Genomic DNA, 23,000 nt, shown 5'->3' on the forward strand with positions numbered 1-23,000 from the left:
CTGTTGGTCAGGAATGTTCATGTACTAGATTGGCTATTTTGCCAACTACCAGAAGAGGCCAACCATCCTGAATTGACAGGCGATCATTGACCAGGGAGTGCCAAATTCCCCAGTCCCTCCTTTCTGCCTCATCGTTTGTTACATTTCTTGGTATTGTGAAGGTGTGCACTTTTTTCAGACCTGGCTGGAGAGTGTGTTTTGGAACAGGAGGGACCTGTACCGATGGGGCAGTCTCTACCGGAACTGATTTGGAACCGGAGTTCTAGTGAAAAGGATAAATAGGGTGGTCACTAGGACTATAAACTAGAGGAAAAGACAGGAAGTATGATGATAAGTAAAAAGGTAAGCAGCAGGTTAGCATGTGTGCAGGAGGGTTTAAGTACAAGGCAGAAGTAAAAAAGGAAGGATAACTCAGGAGATATTATTAGGATGGTCACAACTGGAAGTTAAATATCCAGGGGGTAGTCTTGTATTAGGAAGGGCAGACAGGAAGGAAGGGAGATGGTGTTGCTCTGGTATTCAAGGACAACATCAGGGTGGAAATTAGGAATTCTAAGAAGCCGTCGTCTCTCTGTATTGTCTAGAGGCCACCAAAAAAATATCACATTGGGGAGGGCAATAAACAAAGAAATAACTAATGTCTGTAAAAATGATGTGGCAGTTATGGGGGATTTTGATGTACATGTCAATTAGTCGAGCCAGCTCGGTCAGAGTAGCCTTAAGAGTTTGTTGAGTGTATTCGCAATAGTTTTCTTTAACAGTATGTAATGGAACCGACGAGGGAGCAAGCTATCCTAGATCTGGTCCTGTGCAGTGAGACAGGAATAATTAATGACCTCATAGTTAGGGATCCACTTGGAAGGAGCGATCATAATATGGTTGAATTTAGAAAATAGATGGAGAGTGTGAAGATAAAATGCAATACCAGGGTTTTGTGCTTAAACACGGGAGACTACAATAAGATTAGGGAGGACTTAAGTAGACTGGGAACAAAGATTTTATGTGGGATAGTTGACGAGCAGTGGAGGACTTTCAAAGCAATGTTGCAAAGTGCTCAGCTAAAGTATATTCCAGTGAAAAGGAAGGACTGTAAGAAAAGGGTCATCTGCCATGGGTGTCTAAGAAATAAGGGAGGCTGTCAAAATGAAAGAGAAGGCATTCAAAGTAGCCAAGATCAGCGGGAAACTAGAAGATTGGGAAAATTTTAAAGGTCAACAGAAAGTTATAAAAAGAGCTATAAAGAAAAGTAAAAGAGAACATGAGGAAAAACTAGCACAGAATGTAAAGACAGATAGCAAAAGTTTCTATAAATGTATAAAATGAAAAAGAGTAGCTAAATTAAACGTTAGTCCTTCAGAGGATGAGAGCGGGCATATAATTATGGGATGTACTGAAATGACCGAGGCATTGAATAAGTATTTTGTTCGTCTTCACAGTGGAGACTAGTAACATGCCAGTAATTGACAGAGACTAAGGTAGTTGAGGACCTAGAAACAATCATTATTATAGAAAAGGTAGTGTTGGGCAAGTTAATGAAGCTAAGGATAGACAAGTCCCCTGGCCCTGATGGAATGCATCCCAGGGTATTAAGAGATGGTCCGAGAAATAGCAAGTGCACTTGTGGTAATTTTGCAAAACTCGCTGGACTCTGGGGCAGTTCCAGCAGATTGGAAAGCAGCAAAGGACCAGATCTAGGATAGCTTGCTCCCTCGCCGGTTCCATTACATTTAAAAAGGGAGTTAGACAAAAGATGAAGAATTATATATTGGTTAGCTTAACTCTTATAGTGGGAAAATGCTTGAGTCTGTTATAAAGGAAGAAATAGCAAGGCATCTAGATAGAAATTGTCCTGTTGGACATTTGCAGCATGGATTCACGAAGGACAGGTCATGCTTAACTAATCTTTTGGAATTCTATGAAGACATTACGAGCAAGGTGGACAAAAGGAACCCAGTAGATGTGGTGTACCTAGATTTCCAAAAGGCCTTCAACAAGGTGCCACACAAGGGGACTGCTGCTTAAGATAAAGATGCATGGCATTATGGGTGAAGTATTAGCGTGGATAGAGGATTAGTTGACTAACTGGAAGCAAACATTGGGGAAAGATGAGTGCTATTCTGGTTGGCAATCAAACTACTGGTGTGTCTCAGGGATCAGTGTTGGGACTGCAATTATTCACAATTTATATAGATGATTTGGAGTTGGGGACCTTGTGTAGAGAATCAAAGTTTGCAAGTGACACTAAGGTAAGTTGCAGAGCAAAGTGTGCAGAAGATTGAGAAACTTTGCAGAGGAACATTGATATTTTAAGTGAATGAGCAATGGTCTGGCAGATGGAATGTAATGTTAATAAATGTGAAGTCATCCATTTTAGTTGGAGTAACAGTAAAAACGATTATTACTTGGTTAAAAAGTTGCAGAATGCTGCTATGCAGAGGGACCTGGATGTCATTGTGCATGAATCAGAGGGTGGTCTGCAGGTACAAGTAATTAGAAAGACAAATGGAATTTAGTCCTTCATTGCTAAAGGGATTGAGTTGAAAAGCAGGGAGGTTATGTTGCAGCTGTACAGGGTGCTGGTGAGACCACACCTGGAGCATTGCGTACAGTTTTGGTCTCCTTACTTGAGAAAGGATTTCCTGCACTAGAGGTGCAGAGAAAGGTCACTGGGTTGATTCTGGAGTTGAGGGTGTTGGCTTATGAGAAGACACTGAGTAGACTGGGATTATATTAATTGGATTTTAGAAGAGTGAGTGGGGATCTTATGGAGACATATAAAATTATGAAGGGAATAGATAACGTATACGTAGAGAGGATGTTTTAACTAGGGCAAGAGGGCATAGCCTCAAAATTAGAGGGAGCAGATTTAGGACTGAATTGAGAAGGAACTTCACCCAGAGGGTTGTAAATCTATGGAATTCCCTGCCCAGTGAAGTAGTTGACACTGTTTCAATAAATGTTTTTAAAGCTAAGAGACATTTTTGAACAATAAAAGAATTAAGGGATACGGTGAGAGGGCGGGTAAGTGGAGCTGAGTCCATGAAAAGTTCAGCCATGATCTTATTGAATGGCAGAGTAGGCTCAAAGAGCCAGAGGGCTTACTTCTCCTTGTTCTTAGGTAAATTGTCTTGTGCCTTCACCTTAGTTTTATCTCCCCAAAGCCCTTCCTGACCACCTCCCTTGCTATTGTCTTGGTTCCACTTTGAAAGGTGTTATTTTGACAGGCATAGTTGATGCACAAGGTAAGGTAAAGCACTCTTTCTACACAAGGCTCTTCCCAACCTCCTCCTTCAGTGGTATGACAGTACCTGATGACTTCCTTCAGTGGTGCAGTTCTGTTTCCACTCTGCCAGCTCTTTGGTTTATGCATTCCCTCTCACAACCTCAAAAGAACTTCTGTCAGCTACAATGGATTTAAGGTTTTGTAGTCATTGTTACACAAGGAATTCTGACACCTAGTTTGTATTTTGTAAGCAGAAATGACAATATGCTGGGAGTGAAATTGGATTTTTGGGTGCTATGGGGCCCCATAAAGTTCTGAAATGGAGATTGCTGCACATGCAACATGAGCATAGGTTCAGGTGTGAAACTTTGAAGAATTTTAATGCAGTGTTTTTTTCTCCCCCAGTTTAGCAATTCATAAAAATATCAATGTAGAAAGATATTTGGCACAGGAGAAGATCATTTGGTTATCCCACTTGCTAAAAATGATTTATCCAGGATTATTCTTTTCTTGGTCTGTAGTGCTCTGGATTATGGCACCTCAATTAGACATGTTTTAAACAGTGAATTAGGCATTTTATGTATCTCACCCTTTTCAGGCAGAGAGCTTCAGATTCCATCTGTATCTGGTTTAAAAAAAAATTGTCACCTCAACTCCTCTTAATTCTTTCACTATGTACTTTAAAGCTCTCATTATTGACCCCTCTGCTAACAAAAATTCCTCTCCACTCTGTCTAGGCCTTCTATAATTTTAGACTCCAATCCAAATTTCTCCATTCTTATTCCTGTCACGAAAACAAACCCAAAGCCAGCCATTTTTATACAGCTCTGGTTCACATTCTTGATCTTGTACTTTAGGCCTCATCTAATCAAGGAAAGATCCCATATTCCACCTTGACTACCTTTTTGGCTTGTCCTGCCACATTTGAGATCTGTGGACATAAATTCCATGATTCCTGTATTTATCTGAACTTCTCAGGAACTTGTCGTACACTATATTTTTCCTTCTGTACCCAGTCAAAATGAATTACTGCATATTTCTAGTTAATCTATGCCCATTTTTTTCTGCCACCTGACCAATCAATTGATATCTTCCTGCAGTTTACAGCTTTGTTCCTCATCAGCCATTTGGTCAAGTTTCGTTTCATTGTTCTTAATCATTTCTCTGTACATTTGACTGATTTAAGGCCATATATTCTATGCAGTTCCTATTCTGTTCTAGGTCTTCCTAAAGAAGCTGTTATCTGACACGGCTTTTATTTTATCTTCTCCAGCTCCATATGCTCTTTTGACATCTGGAAAAATTATATAGATTTCTTCTTTCGGGGAACATGTTTTTTTTCCCCATACTCTTAATTTCCTTCTCAAGCTCCTGTACTCCCTTATACGTACTTTTGTTTTCAATCAACTTTTGCCAGAACACATCTCAGTAACAGCATTTTGAAATGGAGAAGGGAGGCAATATTATTTCTTCCAATCTGATTTCTGCTTCAGGGTTGCTAGTTTTGTGTTTGTCACTTGTATTTGCCATTACTTTGTCTGTAATAAATGCATAAAACAACTGCTTTTTGCTGATGGAAACCAGATTAGTTTTTATTCACTCTTCATAGCTTAAAGCTCCAAATTTGAGTTATTCTAAATGTTTGCTTGTGAACAGTGTTCATCACAACTGTTTTCATAGTATGAATTGTGGTAATTTGAAAACTGCATTGTTTTTGTTTCATCTTTTAGCTTTGTTCACAAATTAGAACTCATGTTCTCATCCAGTATTTCCTAGATGTTTAAGTTATCGAGGGATATGGGGAAGGTACAGGATAATGGCATTGAGGTTGAATTTATTCAGCTCAGATTTCCTTTGTTCCTGATGTGTTGGATGCCATGTTAATGAGTCATTAGTGAAAAACTCCTAATGTTTCCTGAAAATATGCAAAGTAAATTTTTTTGAAATACGTGGAAGCTATGATTGAGCAGAGAGATAAAAGTAAAGAAAGTTGGGTGAATGCTAAAAAGAGGAAAAACTAACGTGTGATAGAGAGTTGGCTGAAGTGATGGAGGGTGGCTTGAAAACTGGAGCATTAGCAGGGTCCATAATTTCTCTAACTGGTCGTGGGTGAAGGCTGTAGAGCAAGAATTTTACTTTTTTTAAATAAAAAATTCTTTCACATGGACATTCACATTCCAGTATATGTTGTCCATTCTTAATTGCCCTTGAGGGTGCTGAAGAACTACCTTCAATTAAAAGATATTGGTGCAGAAATAAGGCATTTGGGCCATCGAGTCTGCTCTGCCATTCAGGGAGATCATGGCCGTTCTGATAAATCCATATTCCACTTCCTTGATTCCCTTATTGATTACAAACTTGTCCATCTCAGCCTTGTATATCTTTAATGATTCAGCCTCCATATTCTTCTGTGGTAAAGAATTCCACAGATTGACTAACCTCAGAAGAAACACACCATCTCTGTCCTTAATGGATGACCCATTACTCTGAGATTGTCCTCTGAGGTTGAGAGGAAATGACCTCACTCATCCATCCTGTCAAACTTCTTAAGAATCTTCTGTTTCATTAAGATCTCCTTTCAAAACTCCAATAAATACAAGCACACCGTATTTAACCCCTCCTCAGAAAATCAACCAAGTGAACGCTCTCTGGACTGTCTCCCATGTTAGAATATCTCTCCTTTGGTAACGTGTCCAAACTTGTTCAGTGTCCTGGGTCTGGTCTGACCAGTTCCTTTGTATATTTTTAGCAAGACCTCTCTATTTTTAAATTCCATTCCATTGAAATAAAGGTCAGCAATCTGTTTGCCTTCCATATTACCTGTTGGACTTGTGTGCTGGACTTTACTGATTTATGCACTTAGACCCCAAAACCCCTTGTGCAGAAGCATTCTGTTTTCATTATCCAATTTTTAAAAAAAAACTCCTCTATACACCTTGCCAAAGTGTGTAATCTCACATTTGCTGGCATTATATTCCATCTAACAAGTTTTTGCCCACAGAATATATTCTGCGTCCGTCTATGGACTATCACATGCAGTCTGTTTCATTCAATGAATGTGTGCAGTTTAGATTAGATTAGTTTAGATTACTTAGTGTGGAAACAGGCCCTTCAAGTTACACCGACCCGCCGAAGCACAACCCATCCAGACCCATTCCCCTATATTTACCCCTTCACCTAACACTACGGGCAATTTAGCATGGCCAATTCACCTAACCTGTACATTTTTGGACTGTGGGAGGAAACCGGAGCACCCGGAGGAAACCCACGCAGACATGGGGACAATGTGTAAACTCCACACAGTTAGTCGCCTGAGGCAGGAGTTGAACCTGTGTCTCTGACGCTGTGAGGCAGCAGTGCTAACCACTGTGTCATCGTGCCGCCCATGTCATTCCCACTACTTGTCTTCCTATGCACTTCCCTCATCAAAGTCATTAGTAAATGTTGTAGATAATTGAGGCCCCCGGCACTGATTCCTGTGGCATGCTGCTAGTTATGTTGCCATCCTGAAAATACTTTGTCAACTGTCTCCTATTAGTTATCTAGTCCTCTATCAATGCTATTATATCACCCCCAACACCAGAGGCTTGTATCTTACTCAGTAGCCATCTGTGCAGTACCTTCTTGAACATCTTGTTGAAAATCTAAATCTATTACATCTGGCTCGCCTTAATCTAGCCTCCTTATCTCTTCGAACTATAATAAGTTTGTCAGGCATGATTATGCGGTCATGAAGCCTTGTGGACTCTTTCTTGATTTTATCATGTATTTCTAAATGCTGACAGTAGACTCTCATTTTCCCAATGAAAGGTGTTCGGCTATCTGTCCTACTGTTACCTGTTTTTGTCTCGGTTGCAACTGGTGCTAAACACTGAGGTTATCAAGTAACCTGCCCACTTCTGATCTTGCGCTGATGGGTGCGTCAATGATCTAGTAAGCAATTGTAAGAAAATTAATCTAACCAGTGGAATAATTAAGGGTGATGTTTTGCTCGAATATTTGAGAAATATGGCACTTTTCTCAAGAATCCCCTTGGAATGCTGTCCGATAAAATGCTATTCTATCCTTTCTTACAATGAGGAATCTACGAGTAAACAAAATCTACACTCAGACTTAAAGTTTTGTACATATGGATCATTCAGTTGTGCTGCAAGCACTCAGGTACACAAAAATAGGAGTTACTAATTTGAAAACAAAAACAGGAGAGGGATCAAGAGCTAAATCCACCATCTTGCTTTGTCGCCTCAACTTTCTAACAATTGAGGAGCAAATCTTGATTTAATTAGAGGAAATTTACAAAAAAAGCCAACCATTCTTTATTTCCACAATAAAGATTAAACTGTGGGAGTGGAGAGGAAACACTTGATCTTTGGCGTACTTGTAAAAGAATCTTGCTACACTATTTAATGAAGATAGAGCTTAACTTAGTCATTGCAAGTTAGTGATCTTGATGTCATAACTTGTTTTATCATCTCTAATATAAAGCAATGAATAATTAACCTTATTGAGCAATTCAACAGGATACCTCTCTCCCAAATTCATTTAAAATGTTTGAACTTCGTAACTTTAGAAATGGCATATGATGGGAAAACATGCTAGACATTTGTTACTTGTAACTTTCATGGTAATTAATGAGTGAATTAGTTGCCTTTACAGTAATATTTGTTGCTGCAGGGCTATTGATTTAAAAAAAAAACTGATTTACAAAGCCAGCATTTAAATGTCACAACACTAAATCCCTAGAGTCAAATGAGAACATAGTTTGACATCTAACGTGAAATATAACACTCCTGATGCTGCAGTAGTGCATCAACATTATGCAGATGCATCAGTCAAGGTTAACTGGTTTCAATGTGGTTTATTGGTCACTTCAATTTCTGTGCAGACCCTTCACTCTAACCCGTTTGTGGCGACCAGATATCTGAAATTATTCTAGTCCCATTTGCCAATATTTGGCCCATATCCCTCTAAACCCTTCCTATTCATATACTCCTCCAGATACCTTCTAAGTGTACCAGCCTCCTCCACTTCCTCTGGAAGCTCACTCCATACACTCACCACCATCGGCTTGAAAAAATTGTCCCTCAGGTCCCTTTTAAATCTTTTCCCGCCTCACCTTAAACCTATGCCCTCTAGTTTTGGGCTCCCTCATCCTGGGGAAAAAATACCTTGTCTATTTATCCTATCCATGTCCTTCATGATTTTATAAAGTCAGCTTCTCAGCCTCTGACACTCCAGGGAAAATAGCCCAGCTTTTCACGCTCACATTCTGTAACCATGGTAGTATCTTTGTAAATCTTTTCTGAACCGTTTCAAGTTTCACAACATCCATCTTATAGAAGGGAGACCAGAATTGCACGCAGTATTCTAAAAGTGGACTAACAAATGTCCTATTTGGTTGCAATATGACCTCCCAACTCCTCCACTCGATGCATTGATTAATAAAGCCAAGCTAACGAAACACCGCCTTCATTATCCAATCTACCTGTGACTCTGCTTTCGAGGAACTGTTAACCTGCACTCCAAAGTCTCTTTGTTTGGCAGCACTTCCCAGGACCTTACCATTAAGTGTATGAGTCCTGCTCTGATTTGCCTTTGCAGGATGCAACACTTCACGTTTGCCTAAATTAAACTCCATCTGCCACTTGGCGTGTTGACCCTTCTGATCAAGGTCCTGTTGTACTCTGAAATAACCACCTTCGCTGTCCAGTATGTCTCTAATTTTCGTGTCATCTGCAAACTTACTAACCATACCTCCTACGTTCACATCCAAATCATTTCTATAAATAATGAAATGCAGTGGATCCAGCACTGATCCTTGTGGCACACCACTAGTCACAGGCCTCCAGTTTGAAAAGCACCCCTCCACCACTACCTTCTATCTTCTTCCTTCATGCTAGTCTATTTGAATGGCTAGTTCTCCCTGTATTCCATGTGATCTAATCTTGCTAGCCAGTTTACTATGAGGAATCTTATCCAATACCTTGTCCATCTAGATCATGTTCACCCCTTATGAACTTAGTGTATGCTGTGCTCTTGGATCCAACCTTGATTTTGTAATCAAGCCTGCTGACAAGGACATTGCTGTCATCTGACATGCTGATTTCAACATTGCTGAGACTGAGCACCAGCTCTCAAGTATCTCCTGTCTCTGCTGGACCATGTCCACAATGGTAACTGGTCTCATTTCATCTGTGACCTCCAAACTCCTGCCTTAAAGCTTAATAGTCACCCAACCCCCCACAATAGGCTTCTACTTCCTCTGTCTCCCCCTCTGTGTGGGTCCCTCTTCCCCCTCTGAGAGTCGCTCCCTCTCCTCCTCTCTGTGGGGCCCCCCCTGCTGCCCCGCTCTGTGTCTCCATCCCTGTGTCACGCTCCACTTGCGCGTTTACTCTTTGCCCCTCCTGCCTACCCCTTCTATCACATATACCACTTCTTTCCCCAGCTACAATCGGTTGTGAAGGACGGCCTGCTTTCCCTCCACAGATGCTGCCAGATGACCCGAGTTATCTCAGCAATTTCTGTTTTTGTTTCTGATTTCCAGCATCCACAATTTTTGGGTATTTTGGTAAATCTAAAGCCCCTGATCTAATGGATGAGAATACCACTAGCTGAAACTTGTGAAAATTTAATAACATTCTAACTTAGCCTGAAGCTTGGGATCAAAACAAACTGCTTGCTTCCTCCTCAAAGGCTGGAAAGCATCTGACTTTGTGAAAATGCATTGCTGGATCTGAATGATGATTTTTATGACTTTCTTAGGATCTGGAATTCCATGGTGTGATGAGATTTTATTTTCAAGACAAAGTAGCTGGGAACTTCGCAACAAAATGCATCAGAGTGTCCAGCACTGCTACAACACAAGATGTGATAGAGACTCTTGCAGAGAAGTTTCGCCCAGATATGCGTATGCTGTCCTCACCTAGATACTCACTTTACGAAGTGCATGTTAGTGGTGGTGAGTTTTTGATTCAAGAATTTATTTTTTGATTGTTCCTAAGATGGACAGAACAAGTATTAATACTTGTTTTTGGAGCTTTAAATATGTACACTAGATACCGATGTTGCCTTTAATACCACTCTTGTTCTTGTAAAGTTCATTTATAGCAATGACCAACTGGCATACAGTGTCCTTTGTTTCATTAAAAGAGGTATAGAGGGCAATAAGGAGGTGATGTTGAACTGGTATAAGCCACTTGTCAGACCTCAGCTGAAGTAACTTGCACAGTTTTGTGTGCCACTTGAAAAAGACATGAATGCATTGGAGAGGTTACAGAATTAATTTACAAGAACAGTTCAAGGTTAGTGAAATTTTGGTTGAGGATAGATTGAAATAGTTGGGTCTGTTCTCCTCTGAGAGAAGGCGGTTGAGTAGATTTGATTGAAGTTTTCAAAATCATAAGTGGCCTGGGTAGGCTAAATAGGGAGAAGCTATTTCTGCTCAATAAAGAGACTAGAACAATAAGACATTGATTCAAAGTTATGTGCAAGAGAAGCAAGTGCAGTGAGTAGTTAAGATATGCTATATGTTGCCTGGAAGTTTTTGTGCAGACAAGTTTACTTGAGGGATGCAAAAGGGCATAGGATGATCATTTGGATAGAAATAGCATGTGAGAGTGCAGGAGAAAACAGGTTGGTGTGAAGTTACGCTCGTTTGAAAAGCCATTGGGCACATTATGGGCTGAATGATTACTGTTTGCCCCTTAACAATTCTTCACTGCTGATTTGGATTCACAATTTCAGTTTGCACTTGTGGGCATTCTTGCCCAGTACACATGCCACTTTTCAACAAGCGTAATTTATTATGAAGTATAGCTTGTCTTTAAATGCTGCAACAAAAATAAAGGGGAAATTTGGATTGTGGATGAATATAAAATAATCCGTGTGGTTTTGTTTTCATTTGGATCTCAACAATTAAACAAAGGTTAGACATTTTAAAAATAGATCTTTCATTCTTATTACTTTGTACAATTTAGTTGATCTAAAATTATTGAGACAAAGAAGTTGGTGAGTTGAAGCAAAATTAATTTTCACAGATCTGGTGAAAGTGTAGTAATTTGTCTATGCATTGGGATTCTCCTCAACCTATTCACACATGTTGACATTGAAAGTCACTGTTTTCCTATCTTGTCATTTCCAAAATTTTTAATCTTCCACACTGTAATGTAATGTAATGTAATCTAATCTAACTCTTATTATAATGCATAAGTTTTTAACCATATAAGTTATGATTACTTGTATGTTTTATAATGACTGGCATGTTTAATTTATCGTTTTCTTAAAATAAGTGAATTTTATTTTTTAGAGGAACGTAGGCTCGATCAGGATGAAAAGCCTTTGGTTGTACAACTAAACTGGAACAAGGATGATAGGGAGGGAAGATTTGTTTTGAAAAATGAAAATGCATTCCTGCCACCAAAGGTAAGATGATTTTTTTTGCTGTACGCTGTTTAATAAATCTGCACAATTGGTATCAAGTCTCAATAGATCAATGAATTGTGTGTTGAAATGAGTAATAGGTATGAAAAGTTATATATTGAATATTCCTATGTTTTCAGGACAATATGGAACAGTAACAGTAAGATTAACTGAGGATTTGATGGTCTTTGCCCATTGGTGTCCTGTACTAGTATGAATACATTTCTAAAATCCATGTTTAAAGTATCAAAATGCTGCTATTCTTGTGCAGCTGTACTGTAGCGCATGCTGCCACATTCCATTTGCCAAAACCATGATCTTCAGGAATAGACAACATTTCAGAGTCAGCGAGCATCATGTTTCTCCGAGATGTGTCTGGACAATAAAATTATCCAGATAAATGTAGATTAGAGTTGTGGGAGAAAATATGTTCTTTTTATTTTGTGTAACTAAAAACCATCTCTTATGAGAAATATGCTTTCTCTGGAAAGGATAGTGTTTGAAGTTGATTATTTCAGATGAACCTGTACATTCCAATTTTTCTCTTTTGGATCCAAAATAGATGACCTGGCACTTTACCATATTGATGATTAATTACCATAAATTTTGTCACGCCCATGTTAACATTGTTTTTGTGCTACATTCTTCCTTCAGTGCTCTTTGTTTTCCTCCCTCATATGTGACTACTAGGTCATTTATAGAGAAATCCTTCTTGAGTTCTGCCATCTTCACATACATGCCTTTATTTAAATTAAGCTAAGATAAGGCTCAAGAATTGCATAATGGTCAGCCAGAAGTTCCAAGAAGAATATCCATCTCTGCTTCCTCTAGAGGTACATGCATTACAGATGCTAGTCTTCAGCCAGTTTGATTCTCTCCACTTGCTATCTCTCAAAAATTGGAGGCACTACATACAGCAAAGACTATGGGCCCTTACCCACGCCAGTTACAGGCTCTGCCCCTACTCCCAGCTCCACACCCACACCGGGTCCCAGTTCCCAGCCCTGCCGAGTTTTCACCATTCCTCCAGACCTCCCCCTCACTGAGGATGAACGATCAGTCCTCAGCAAAGGGCTCATCTTCATCCCCCTCCGCCCACGCATCAATGAATTTAATACACGCCGTGACGTCGAACACTTCTTTCGCCGCCTGCGGGCCTACTTTTACAATCAGGACTCCCGCCCACCTTCCGAGGACCCCTTCGTCCGCCTCCCACACACTCCATGCACCTGGACACCCCGTGCTGGCCTATTACCCGTCCTTGATCTCTTCATTTCCAATTGCCGCCGGGAGATTAACTGCCTCAACCTGTCTACCCCTCTCCCCCATTCCAACCTCACAACGCACAGCCCTCCACTCACTCTGCTCCAATCCCGACCTCGCCACCAAGCCAGCGGATAAAGGTGTTGCAGTGGTAGTCTGGCACACTGACCTCTACATCGCTGAAGCCAGATGCCAATGCGAAGACACCACCTCCTACCGCCCCCCTCAACCATGACCCCATCACCAAGCCATCACCTCCCAGACCATACAGAACCTCATCACCTTAGGAGATCTCCCACCCACAGCTTCCAACCTCATAGTCCGGGAGCCCCACACTGCCCGGTTCTACCTCCTTCCCAAGATCCACAAGCCTGGCCAACCCATTGTCTCAGCATGCTCCTGCTCCACTGAACTCATCTCTACCAACCATCTTCAGCAGCTTCATAATGACTCCACACGCTTGAAAAATTAGAAGTATGGACCTTTGTGCAATCAGCAATGTTCAGCACCATTTAGGATTTGGATACAGAAGCAGTCTGTGTCCAAATGCAACAAGACCAGGATAGTGAGGAGTCATTATGAAGCTGCTGAAGACGGTTGGGCCTAGGACACTCCCTTGAGGAACTTCTGCAGAGCTGTTCTGTCACTGAGATGACTTACCTCCAACAACCACAAACATCTTCCTTTGTGTCAGATAGGACTCCAAATTGTGGAGCATTTTCCCTTAATTCCCATTGACTCCAGTTTTGCAAGGGTTCTATATTACCATATTCAGTCAAATTAAGCACTGATGCCAAAAGCTGTAACTCTCACCCTCACCTCTGGAATTTAGCTCTTGTATGAAAAGTGGACAGTAATGTGTGCTACATAAATGCCAGTCAATGACCATCTTCAATAAGAGACTGCCCCTTAACATTCAATGGTGTTACCATCACCGATTCCCTCTTTATAAACATCCTGGGGGTTACTATTGACCAGAAGGGCAACTGGGCTAGTCATATAAATACAAAGGCTACAAGAGCAGGTCAGAGACTAGGAATACTGTACTGGGTAACTCACCACCTGACTTTCCAAAGCCTGTCCACCATCTAAATGCACGAGTCAGGAATGTCATGGAGTACTTGAAGGGTCTGTTTCTATGCTGTACGCGTCTATGATTCTATTCCCCATTTGCATGGACAAGTGCAGCTCCAACAACACTTACGAAGCTTGATGCCATTCAGGGCAAAGCTGTCCACTTGTTTGGCAGTGCATTCACATGCATTCACTCCCTTCACGACTAATGCTCAGTAGCAGAAGTGTGTTCCATCTACAAAATGCACTACAGAAATTCACCAAGAATCTTTAGACACACTTTCCAGATCCCCGATGATCACCACCATCTCGGTGGACAAGTGCAATAGATACATGGTGATACTGCCAACTTCAAGTTCCCCGGCAATTGCCATTCCTTCAAAATTACTTGGTCAAAATCCTGGAATCTCTTTCCAAACAGCATCTACCTACAATGTATCACTGGATCAGACTTATGATGTTGCAGAAAGAGGTCATTCATTCCATCGTGTCTGCACCAGCTCTATTTTCTCGTACCTTTCTCTTGTCTTTCTCTTCATATTGCTGCACCCCATTGCCATCCAAAATAAAATCCAGTACCCTCTTGAATGTCTGAATTAAACCTGTCTCATTCATATTTCCATGAAGTGCATTCCATACCCTAACAACTATCTTTTTCTCCCATTACCCTTGCTTTGTTTGTATGTAACTTCAAGTCTACGCCCTCTTGTTCTTTGTGTTACAAGTAGTAACTACTTCAGCCTTCTTCGGGCTACTCATGGTTTTGATAACCTCAATCCAATCTCGTGTTAGCTGCATTCTCTCAGTCTGTCCTCATAGCTGAAACCGGTCTAATAAATCATTTCTGCACTTTTTTCAGTGCATTCTATACTGTGTCTAAATGATAATGTGGTGCCCATATCTCTGCATGGTGCTCCAGCTACGATTTAACAAATAACTTTTACACTTCCTTGCTTTTGTCCTCTATGCTTCCGTTAAAGCTGTGAACACTTTTATTTACTGCTCTTTCCATCTGTCCTGTCACCTTCAATGATTTATGCACTTATGCACCCAGGCCAGTGCCCCTACACCCCTTTAGAATTGTACATCCTGACTTTATACTGTCTTTCAACAAGTGCAAAATGTCACATTCCTTTTCACTCCCATCTCATCTGCCCATCTATCTGCCCACTCCAACTTGTCAACGTTCCTTTGGAGTTCCACACTGCCCTTTCAGTTTATAATTCTTGCAACCTTTACGTCACCTACACCTTCGAAATTGTCCCCTGCACACCAAGATCCATATGATTAATGTATATCAGGAAAGGCAAAAGTTCCAATACTAACTCCTGGGGAATTACACTGCAGAGTTTTTTGCAGACTGAAAAATGCTCATTCACCATTATTCTTTTTCACTAAGCCTATCTTACATAATGTTTCCACTGTCCTTTTTATACCATAGTCAATATCTTTTCTCAAGTCTGTGTGAAACACTGTATCAAATGCCTCTGGAAATCCATGCATATGATATCTTAATCAACCCACCTTTTTCCATGTGATTGCAGATTCTATCCTGAATAATTGTTTACAAAGGTTACTCCGTTACCAAAGTTTAACTAACTGACTTGAATTGCTGGGAGTAGTTTTGACCTTTTTGAGCAAGGATATAACATTAGCAATTCTCCAGTCTTCTGGCATCTCCTCAGAGTTCAGGAAAGATTGAAATATAATGGCCAGTGTCTGTTCAGTTTCTGCCCTCACTTCCTTTCCTTCAATTGCTTCAATGTATTCCATCTGGTCCAGGTATCTTATCAACTTCTATAGTGTCAACAATCTATCCAAGATTACTTCCTCATTAATTTTGATCCTTTTTAGTGTCCGGGATTATTCTTTTGTCGTCAAGGCCTGGGCAGCAGTATTCTCTTTCATTGAGACCGATTCAAAGTATTCATTTAATTCCTCAGCCATGTGCTTTGCCACCATATGTAAATCACCTTTTTGGTCTCTAGTAAGCCCTATTCCTTTCACCACTCATTGTTTATATGCCTATAGCAGACTCCAGGATTTCCCATTGTTAGCTGCTTGTCTTTCTTCATAATTCTTCTTTGCTTTCCTTATTTGCTTTTTCACCATCCACTTAAACCTTTGTATTCCTGTTGATGTCAATTATATTTTCTGCTTTACATCTGTCATAAGTACACATTTTTCTTTCTCATGTTAATTTCTACACTTTGGAATATACCTCATCTGAGGAATAGTGGGCTTGTTTGTTATATCTTTTCCATTCGAGGAAATATACCTCAACTGTGCACAAACCATCCACTTTTTAACTTGTTCAATCACTGATCTTCTTGCCAAGCCCTCATTCCAATCAGTCCAGCTCTGCTGTATTCCATCCCCACTGCAGCAGTTCAAGAATTAAGCTCACCACTGCCTTCTCAACAGCACCCAGGGATAAGGCAATAAATGCTGATCCAGTCAGTGACGCCCATATTCCACAAGTGAATTTGAAAAACTAGTTATCAAGAAACAATATATTGCTTTTTTTTTTGAAGAGGATTGTACTTGAAATTTTGCCGTACTTTGCTTTATGGAGTTTTTTTTTTAGTTTTCAGGGGCTACTTTTTCTTAATTTATTTGTTAGATAATGTAATCACAATAAAAATCTATCTCTATTTATGTTGACATATAGGATATTTGGACTCCCCAAATGAGAATGGTAAGAATTCATGAATATCCTTAATTATCAATCCTCTATTACAATTTAAAGCTGCAATGCACAAGGAATACATTAATTTCTGAGTCACAGTATGTAAATTGATTAAAGACTAGGCATAAGTTAACAACATCATAAAAACAAAGGACACGTACTGCTGTTCACAAAAACCAATCAACCTGAACACTCCTCCTCCAGACTAGTGAGGTAACAGCTAATGCATTATGCACAAAGATTGAAGGTTTTAACCACAGTTTTTATCACACCTTTTACTGCATCTCAGTTCAGAATCTCAGATTTAAATCTATCATCTGTGATTTCAAATTTTCCTGGCCTTATTTATTCCTTTGCTAATAGATGGTTGTTCTCCTTATTTTACAAACTTTCTGTCATCCCTTCGCATCTCTACTTGCATCTTGCCTCTTCCTCCTCCTCCTTTGCAACTTCCATCTATCTCCAGGATGGGCAGGTACCCCTCAATCAACCAGATGGATATCCCAGTGGATAGAACCCCTCATCCCAGCAAAAGCTTGCTTCTGGCATGGCTCCATTTCCTTGACAGTGGGGTTTCCCCAGTGTCTCTCTGGCTGACTTATTTACCTGATTCTTTGTTCCTCCAATCACAGGGTGTTCTTGTCCTGCATTTGCTGCTGCCCATGTGCCTCGTGGTATATTGTCTCTTATTCACCTGTTCTATCTGTTACAGCTAATGATGTATTATACATCCAAGTTATTTTTATTTGAGGTCACTGAAGCTTTATTTTCAACAGGTATTTTATAACTTTCTATTCCTAGAGTATTTCTCATTGTTGTGTACTCTGATCCTTGCTCTGTTCCATTCTTGTTCTTACTTTTAGTTATTATTTCTCCTTTGAAATGTCTTTCTCTATTTTATTGGTTTAAAGTCTTTTCCACTGTTCTGTTCACCCTTTTTCTAAGAGGACTGCACCCAGTCTCATTCAAGTACCATCTAATTCAGCAGTACAACTGTTTCCTATCTCTGCATTGGCACCAGTGCACTATGAAATGGGAACATCACCTTTCCATATCATGCTTATAGCCATGCATTTACTTTGCTAACTTGATTATCCCTATCATTAGTGTGTAGCTAGAATGAATCAGGTGATTTTGAACTTTTTGAGGTCATGTTTTTTTTTCATTTGTACCTTAGGTTACGAACTTCACTTACTACCATCTTGTTCCTTGTATTGGGTACAATGATATATTCCTCTCCTTGATATTCTTGACCTTCCGACTGTATCACTTATTTAAATGCTCGTGAAACGCAACTGGAAATTTGAAAAATATAGGTCTTATTTGCATGATAAAAGATTTTTAAAAATTAAATGCAGAACCATCTTCCGTTACTACTGTTTACTTCCTGTATTAATATTTAACATGACTCATTTTCTTCAGCTTCAGTGCAGGGGAAAGAGATTGTTCAGATACTAGAGATGACTGAAAACTATGCCAGTCTAGTTTTGGCCACATTAATAGGTGAATCCAGTCACCTAGGAAATTCAAAGTTTCATCAAAGTAGAATTTGTGTGCATAGCACCAGCATATAAATGGGAGCTTGTGATAGAATAAAGTGGCTCTTAGCTTTAAGACAAATGTTTGAGGTGGAAGGTGAAGGTGAGTTGATTATAATAATGTTGCACTAAGACAGGGGTCACTCTTAAGTGCATTTCAGACTAATTGATTTGCATATTTTCATTTTTCTGGTTAATTTCTGAAGGAGTGGGTTGAAAGCTCTGCAATTACCTAAATGCTCATTTGGTTGACAGAAGTCTCAAAGCAATGGTCCAGAAAAGGAGAAAGAGGGTGTGATCCAGAACTTTAAACGGACACTGTCGAAGAAGGAAAAGAAAGAGAAAAAGAGGCGGGAAAAGGAAGCGTTAATGCAAACTGTAGATGATGATCGACCTATTTCCAGTGGTGATGGGTAAGCTATTTCTCTAACTACTTTCCTTTACCCACAGTTCCTCTAATTACAATTGTTCGTTGAATAATGCCATGATGTATACTTAGCTTTGCTGTATGTTGACAGACATGAATATTTTGGTATAGTCAGTATCTTCAGATGTTTAGTTCCGTTATATCGAGAACAATATTTGTATACGAGCTAAAATTTAAGTAATATTGCGATAGGTTTGCAACATAAATAAAAAGGTTGGAATTGGAGGTAACACTTCAACCATGCAGAAAGGTAGTTCTTGTCTTCCTAAATTCATTTGCTAAGTCTTATGATGTAGGTATAATTGATACTTTAGACTATACCCTTACTATCAGAGTTAATTCTTGCTAAACTTGCAACCTGATACTTTTTTGGTTACTAGAATTTCCTTCTCTTCTCACAGTACAAGTTGCCCACAATAATTTTGATAAAGAAAAATCCTTCAATTAGTCTTTATTCTTTCACAGGATGCTGACATTCCTGGAAAGGCCAGCATTTCTTGACCATCCTGATTGCTCTTAAAACTGGCATTCTCTGCTATTTCAAAGGCATTAAGAGTCAACAACGTTGTAGTGAATGTTGTGTAGGCCAGACTGGAGTAGGATGTAAACTTTATACCCTGCAGGGAATAAGCAAATTAGATAGGGTTTTTAACAACAGTTAATGATTGTTATCATTACTGAGACTTACTTTTAATCCAGATTTATTTATTAAGTTTTAAACTCCACGGCTGACTGTTATGGTAAGATTTGAACACAGCCCAGATTATTTGCCTGAGCTTCTGGTTTACTAGTCCAGTTATATTTGCTTCTACGCTAGTTTGTTCTGCACCACTGATAACATCTGTGGGATATCAAATTAGAAAATCTGGAAAGGGGTATACCATTTATATACCCAAAATGAGACTTGAAAGAATAATAGTCTAGATTTAGAGTGGTGCTGGAAAAGCACAGCAGTTCAGGCAGCATCCGAGGAGCAGTAAAATCGACGTTTCGGGCAAAAGCCCTTCATCAGGAATACATTGTGCTGTATTCCTGATGAAGGGCTTTTGCCCGAAACGTCGATTTTACTGCTCCTCAGATGCTGCCTGAACTGTGCTTTTCCAGCACCACTCTAATCTAGACTCTGGTTTCCAGCATCTGCAGTCATTGTTTTTACCTAGTTGAAAGAATAATATGGAAGGGATCATAATGCAGGCCAGAGGGAACTAGGTTTTTCTTAACTTTTTATTTAAGAAACAAACTTCTCCATTATGCCACAGAGCTAAATTTATGCAAATTACTGAGAACCTGATAGTTTGTGGTAAATACTTGCAATGCTTATAGTTATAAAATATTGCATTAGGAATGAAAGTACACATTCTTTCAGCAGTCATACTTGTATGCCACCCTTTAAAATAATGTTCTATACTTTTTTCTGACATTTTGTAACAGGTTTATTTCTATGCAAGTCATAAGATAATTATAAACCAGGAAGTCCATTTGTTAAAAATTTCCTGTTACTGCATCTAATTGCTTCAAATAATTCAAACATTTTTGCCACAACTGTTTCATCGCAAAGCTCATCCCATGCATTTATCACTCTTCTCTGAAGATTTTCTTAATGATCAGATTGAGAATTGTTGTCCTAAACGCTCAGTTTAATTATGTAATCTACAAAATTTATTTTTCCAATTGCCTTAGTTATGTTAAAAACTGTTAAGCTTGTAAGCTGAAAAGTTACAAATGTTTTCAGCCTTTCCTCATAAATCAGACCACTGCCACTTGATATTGCCCATGCCAGAGCTTGTATGTTGTTAACCAGAACTAAATAAAGTGCTCCAGGTGTAGAGAAATCAGAATTGTACATGTCGAATCATGATGTGTAAGTTCTATTTCCGTTTATAATTTTGTAGTATTGCTTTTTGTTCTGTGTCCTTCAAGTGCTGCACAACTTACATTTAGTTCTGTAGTAACATTTCATTTGGAACTTGGCCATCTGGCTTTTGGTATCTGGGAAAATGAGTCCAATCTGCTGATGTTACTTTCCCTGATCCATAAGGTTAGTTGAAGTGCTTCATTGGATCTATGTTGACTACTATTTTATACATTGCCCCAGAACAGTAGAAGATCTAGCCAATCCATGTTGGAGTTACTTAATGGAGAACAAGTCCATTCTCGCCTTGCGGGCACTCCAGTCCACCCTATCACTTTAATGCCTTAGGGCTAGCTGACCTGGCACTCTGAAAAGGGTGTCCTCCATAACAGAAATGTGATTGAGATTAATTGCAATCTGGACAATTTGGTATGTTAAGAAAACTTCTTAGCAATCAATGTGCAATTCCTTAAGACTCCCTTACCCAATCTAATGTCTTCAGTTTCCAGAAGAAAGCAGAAACAAGCTGTCAATTAAATCCATAGTCCAACAGTGATGTGACCAGAATGAATGACCAAAGCCAATGGGAGGTTACTGAGTTGATCTTGCTATTACCTACTGCAATTGGACCCAAGAAGCTAAGACCATTATCTTTAAATGCCTAATTCTGCCTTTCTATCTGTACTTTGCTGATAGATCCTAATATGTCAGTTTACTCATTCTTGAATGAAATATTCAGTTCATGAAGCCACCAAAATCCATGAAACTAGCGGCTTGTTAGACAAATTTCTGATAGTCTCCAAGACGATGCAATCAAATTACATTTTACTTGAGCTTTACATCTGACTTGAAATTAATTAATCTTGTTATCATCTGCATTATTTCCCTAGTGCAAGTTTTAAAATGATAATCTCTTTCTATCAAAAGTGAGAACTCAAGTTCACATCTTGCAGCGGAGGTATACAAAGACATGCCAGAGACTAGCTTCACCCGTACAATATCTAACCCTGAAGTAGTTATGAAACGCAGACGACAACAAAAGTTAGAACAAAGAATGCAAGAATTCCGTAGTGGTGATGGACGGCCAGATTCAGGTATTGTTTGCATGACTTCTTTAATGCAGACCAGCATCCCATACCTTTCAGGGGAGTTAACAAAAAATAGTAAACAAGTTATAAGAACAGTGATCAAAACCTAGTCAAGCTTTTCAGAAAGCTAGGATTTTCTCAGAAGTGGGTTTTAAGCGGCCTCAAATGAGACCGGGTAGGTGAAGGAATTTAGAATAGGAATTCGGAGTACGGAGTCAAACCAATGTAAGGTGCAGCACCAGTGACAGGCTGAAAGAAATGAGAAGTGTTCAATATGCTCTAGAGCTTCCCATTGTTAGGGATAAGACCCTGAAGTGGTATCTTCTGCTGCTGCACTGAGTAGAGGTGGACAGTGTTATAGAGCTAGATGTAAATGATTGTGACAGAGTGTACATGTGGCTTTGCTTTAGGTAGAACACACTCTGCATTTTATGACTGTATGGACCAGTCAGCTAGCTGCTGAAAGAAATTGCAATTTTTTTTTAAAAAATCTGTGGTTTATCATTGTTACACAGACTGATCTTGTAAGTTTTGGTGGAAGAGAAAGTGATTTGAGAGAAACTATCATATTCTCCTGAATGGATGATGTTCATAAAACAATAGCTACTAATTTTTGTGCTAGTGTCACTGATTATTTCTGAGAAACTGGCACTTTACTGCAACTAACTGTGGGGAAAGTAGTGAAATGTACTGATTGATCTGCTCTCCGTCTGGGCAGTTGCATTTCTCTGCTGTTTCTTAAATTCCTTTCAGAGATTGGAAAATTTCATCGCAGATTTTTGGATGACTGGGTATGAATAATGTGTTCATAATGTACATGTTTTAAAAAGTTATTGTCTTCATAATTGGTTTATTGTAACATATCTAAGCTGACCATTAGTTAAGAGATGATTCAATATACTTAAGTAGGAAACAATGGCCTAGATATTTTGATGACAAGGCAATAGTTTCTATACCAATATTGGAGTTGTGCATTGAGATCTATGCAATCCCTGATACTGTTTAGTCTGTAGAAATATCCTGGGTAATTAGTCTGCATCTGGAACTTTCTGAAGGAAGCCATTAGAAATTGGAGGGTTTCAAATGACTAAAGCTTAATAGTTACCCAGGAAGAGTTGGAGAATACAAAAATCTACTCAAACTGAACCCCTGACCCTCCAAACTGCACACGCAGGACTCCTGGCATTAGAACATAGAACATAGAAGAATACAGCGCAGTACAGGCCCTTCGGCCCTCGATGTTGCACCGATCCAAGCCCACCTAACCTACACTAGCCCACTATCCTCCATATGCCTATCCAATGCCCGCTTAAATGCCCATAATGAGGGAGAGTCCACCACTGCTACTGGCAGGGCATTCCATGAACTCACGACTCGCTGAGTAAAGAACCTACCCCTAACATCTGTCCTATACCTACCCCCCCTTAA

The 23,000-nt window shown here is 39.6% G+C and overlaps 1 protein-coding gene across 6 annotated transcripts in view; it reads left to right on the top strand.

The window, feature by feature from the left end:
* Positions 1 to 23,000, top strand: part of afdna (afadin, adherens junction formation factor a) — a 240,790-nt gene that overhangs the window by 65,250 nt on the left and 152,540 nt on the right. For all 6 annotated transcript variants that reach the window (XM_043696286.1, XM_043696285.1, XM_043696281.1 and 3 more), the window contains exons 2-5: positions 9,986 to 10,181; positions 11,529 to 11,644; positions 18,461 to 18,618; positions 21,412 to 21,578. In XM_043696286.1, the coding sequence (XP_043552221.1) occupies positions 9,986 to 10,181; positions 11,529 to 11,644; positions 18,461 to 18,618; positions 21,412 to 21,578 (637 nt within the window). The remainder of the gene's footprint in view (positions 1 to 9,985; positions 10,182 to 11,528; positions 11,645 to 18,460; positions 18,619 to 21,411; positions 21,579 to 23,000) is intronic.

The sequence above is a fragment of the Chiloscyllium plagiosum genome, chromosome 9 (assembly GCF_004010195.1).
Source record: "Chiloscyllium plagiosum isolate BGI_BamShark_2017 chromosome 9, ASM401019v2, whole genome shotgun sequence".
Lineage (NCBI taxonomy): Eukaryota > Metazoa > Chordata > Chondrichthyes > Orectolobiformes > Hemiscylliidae > Chiloscyllium > Chiloscyllium plagiosum.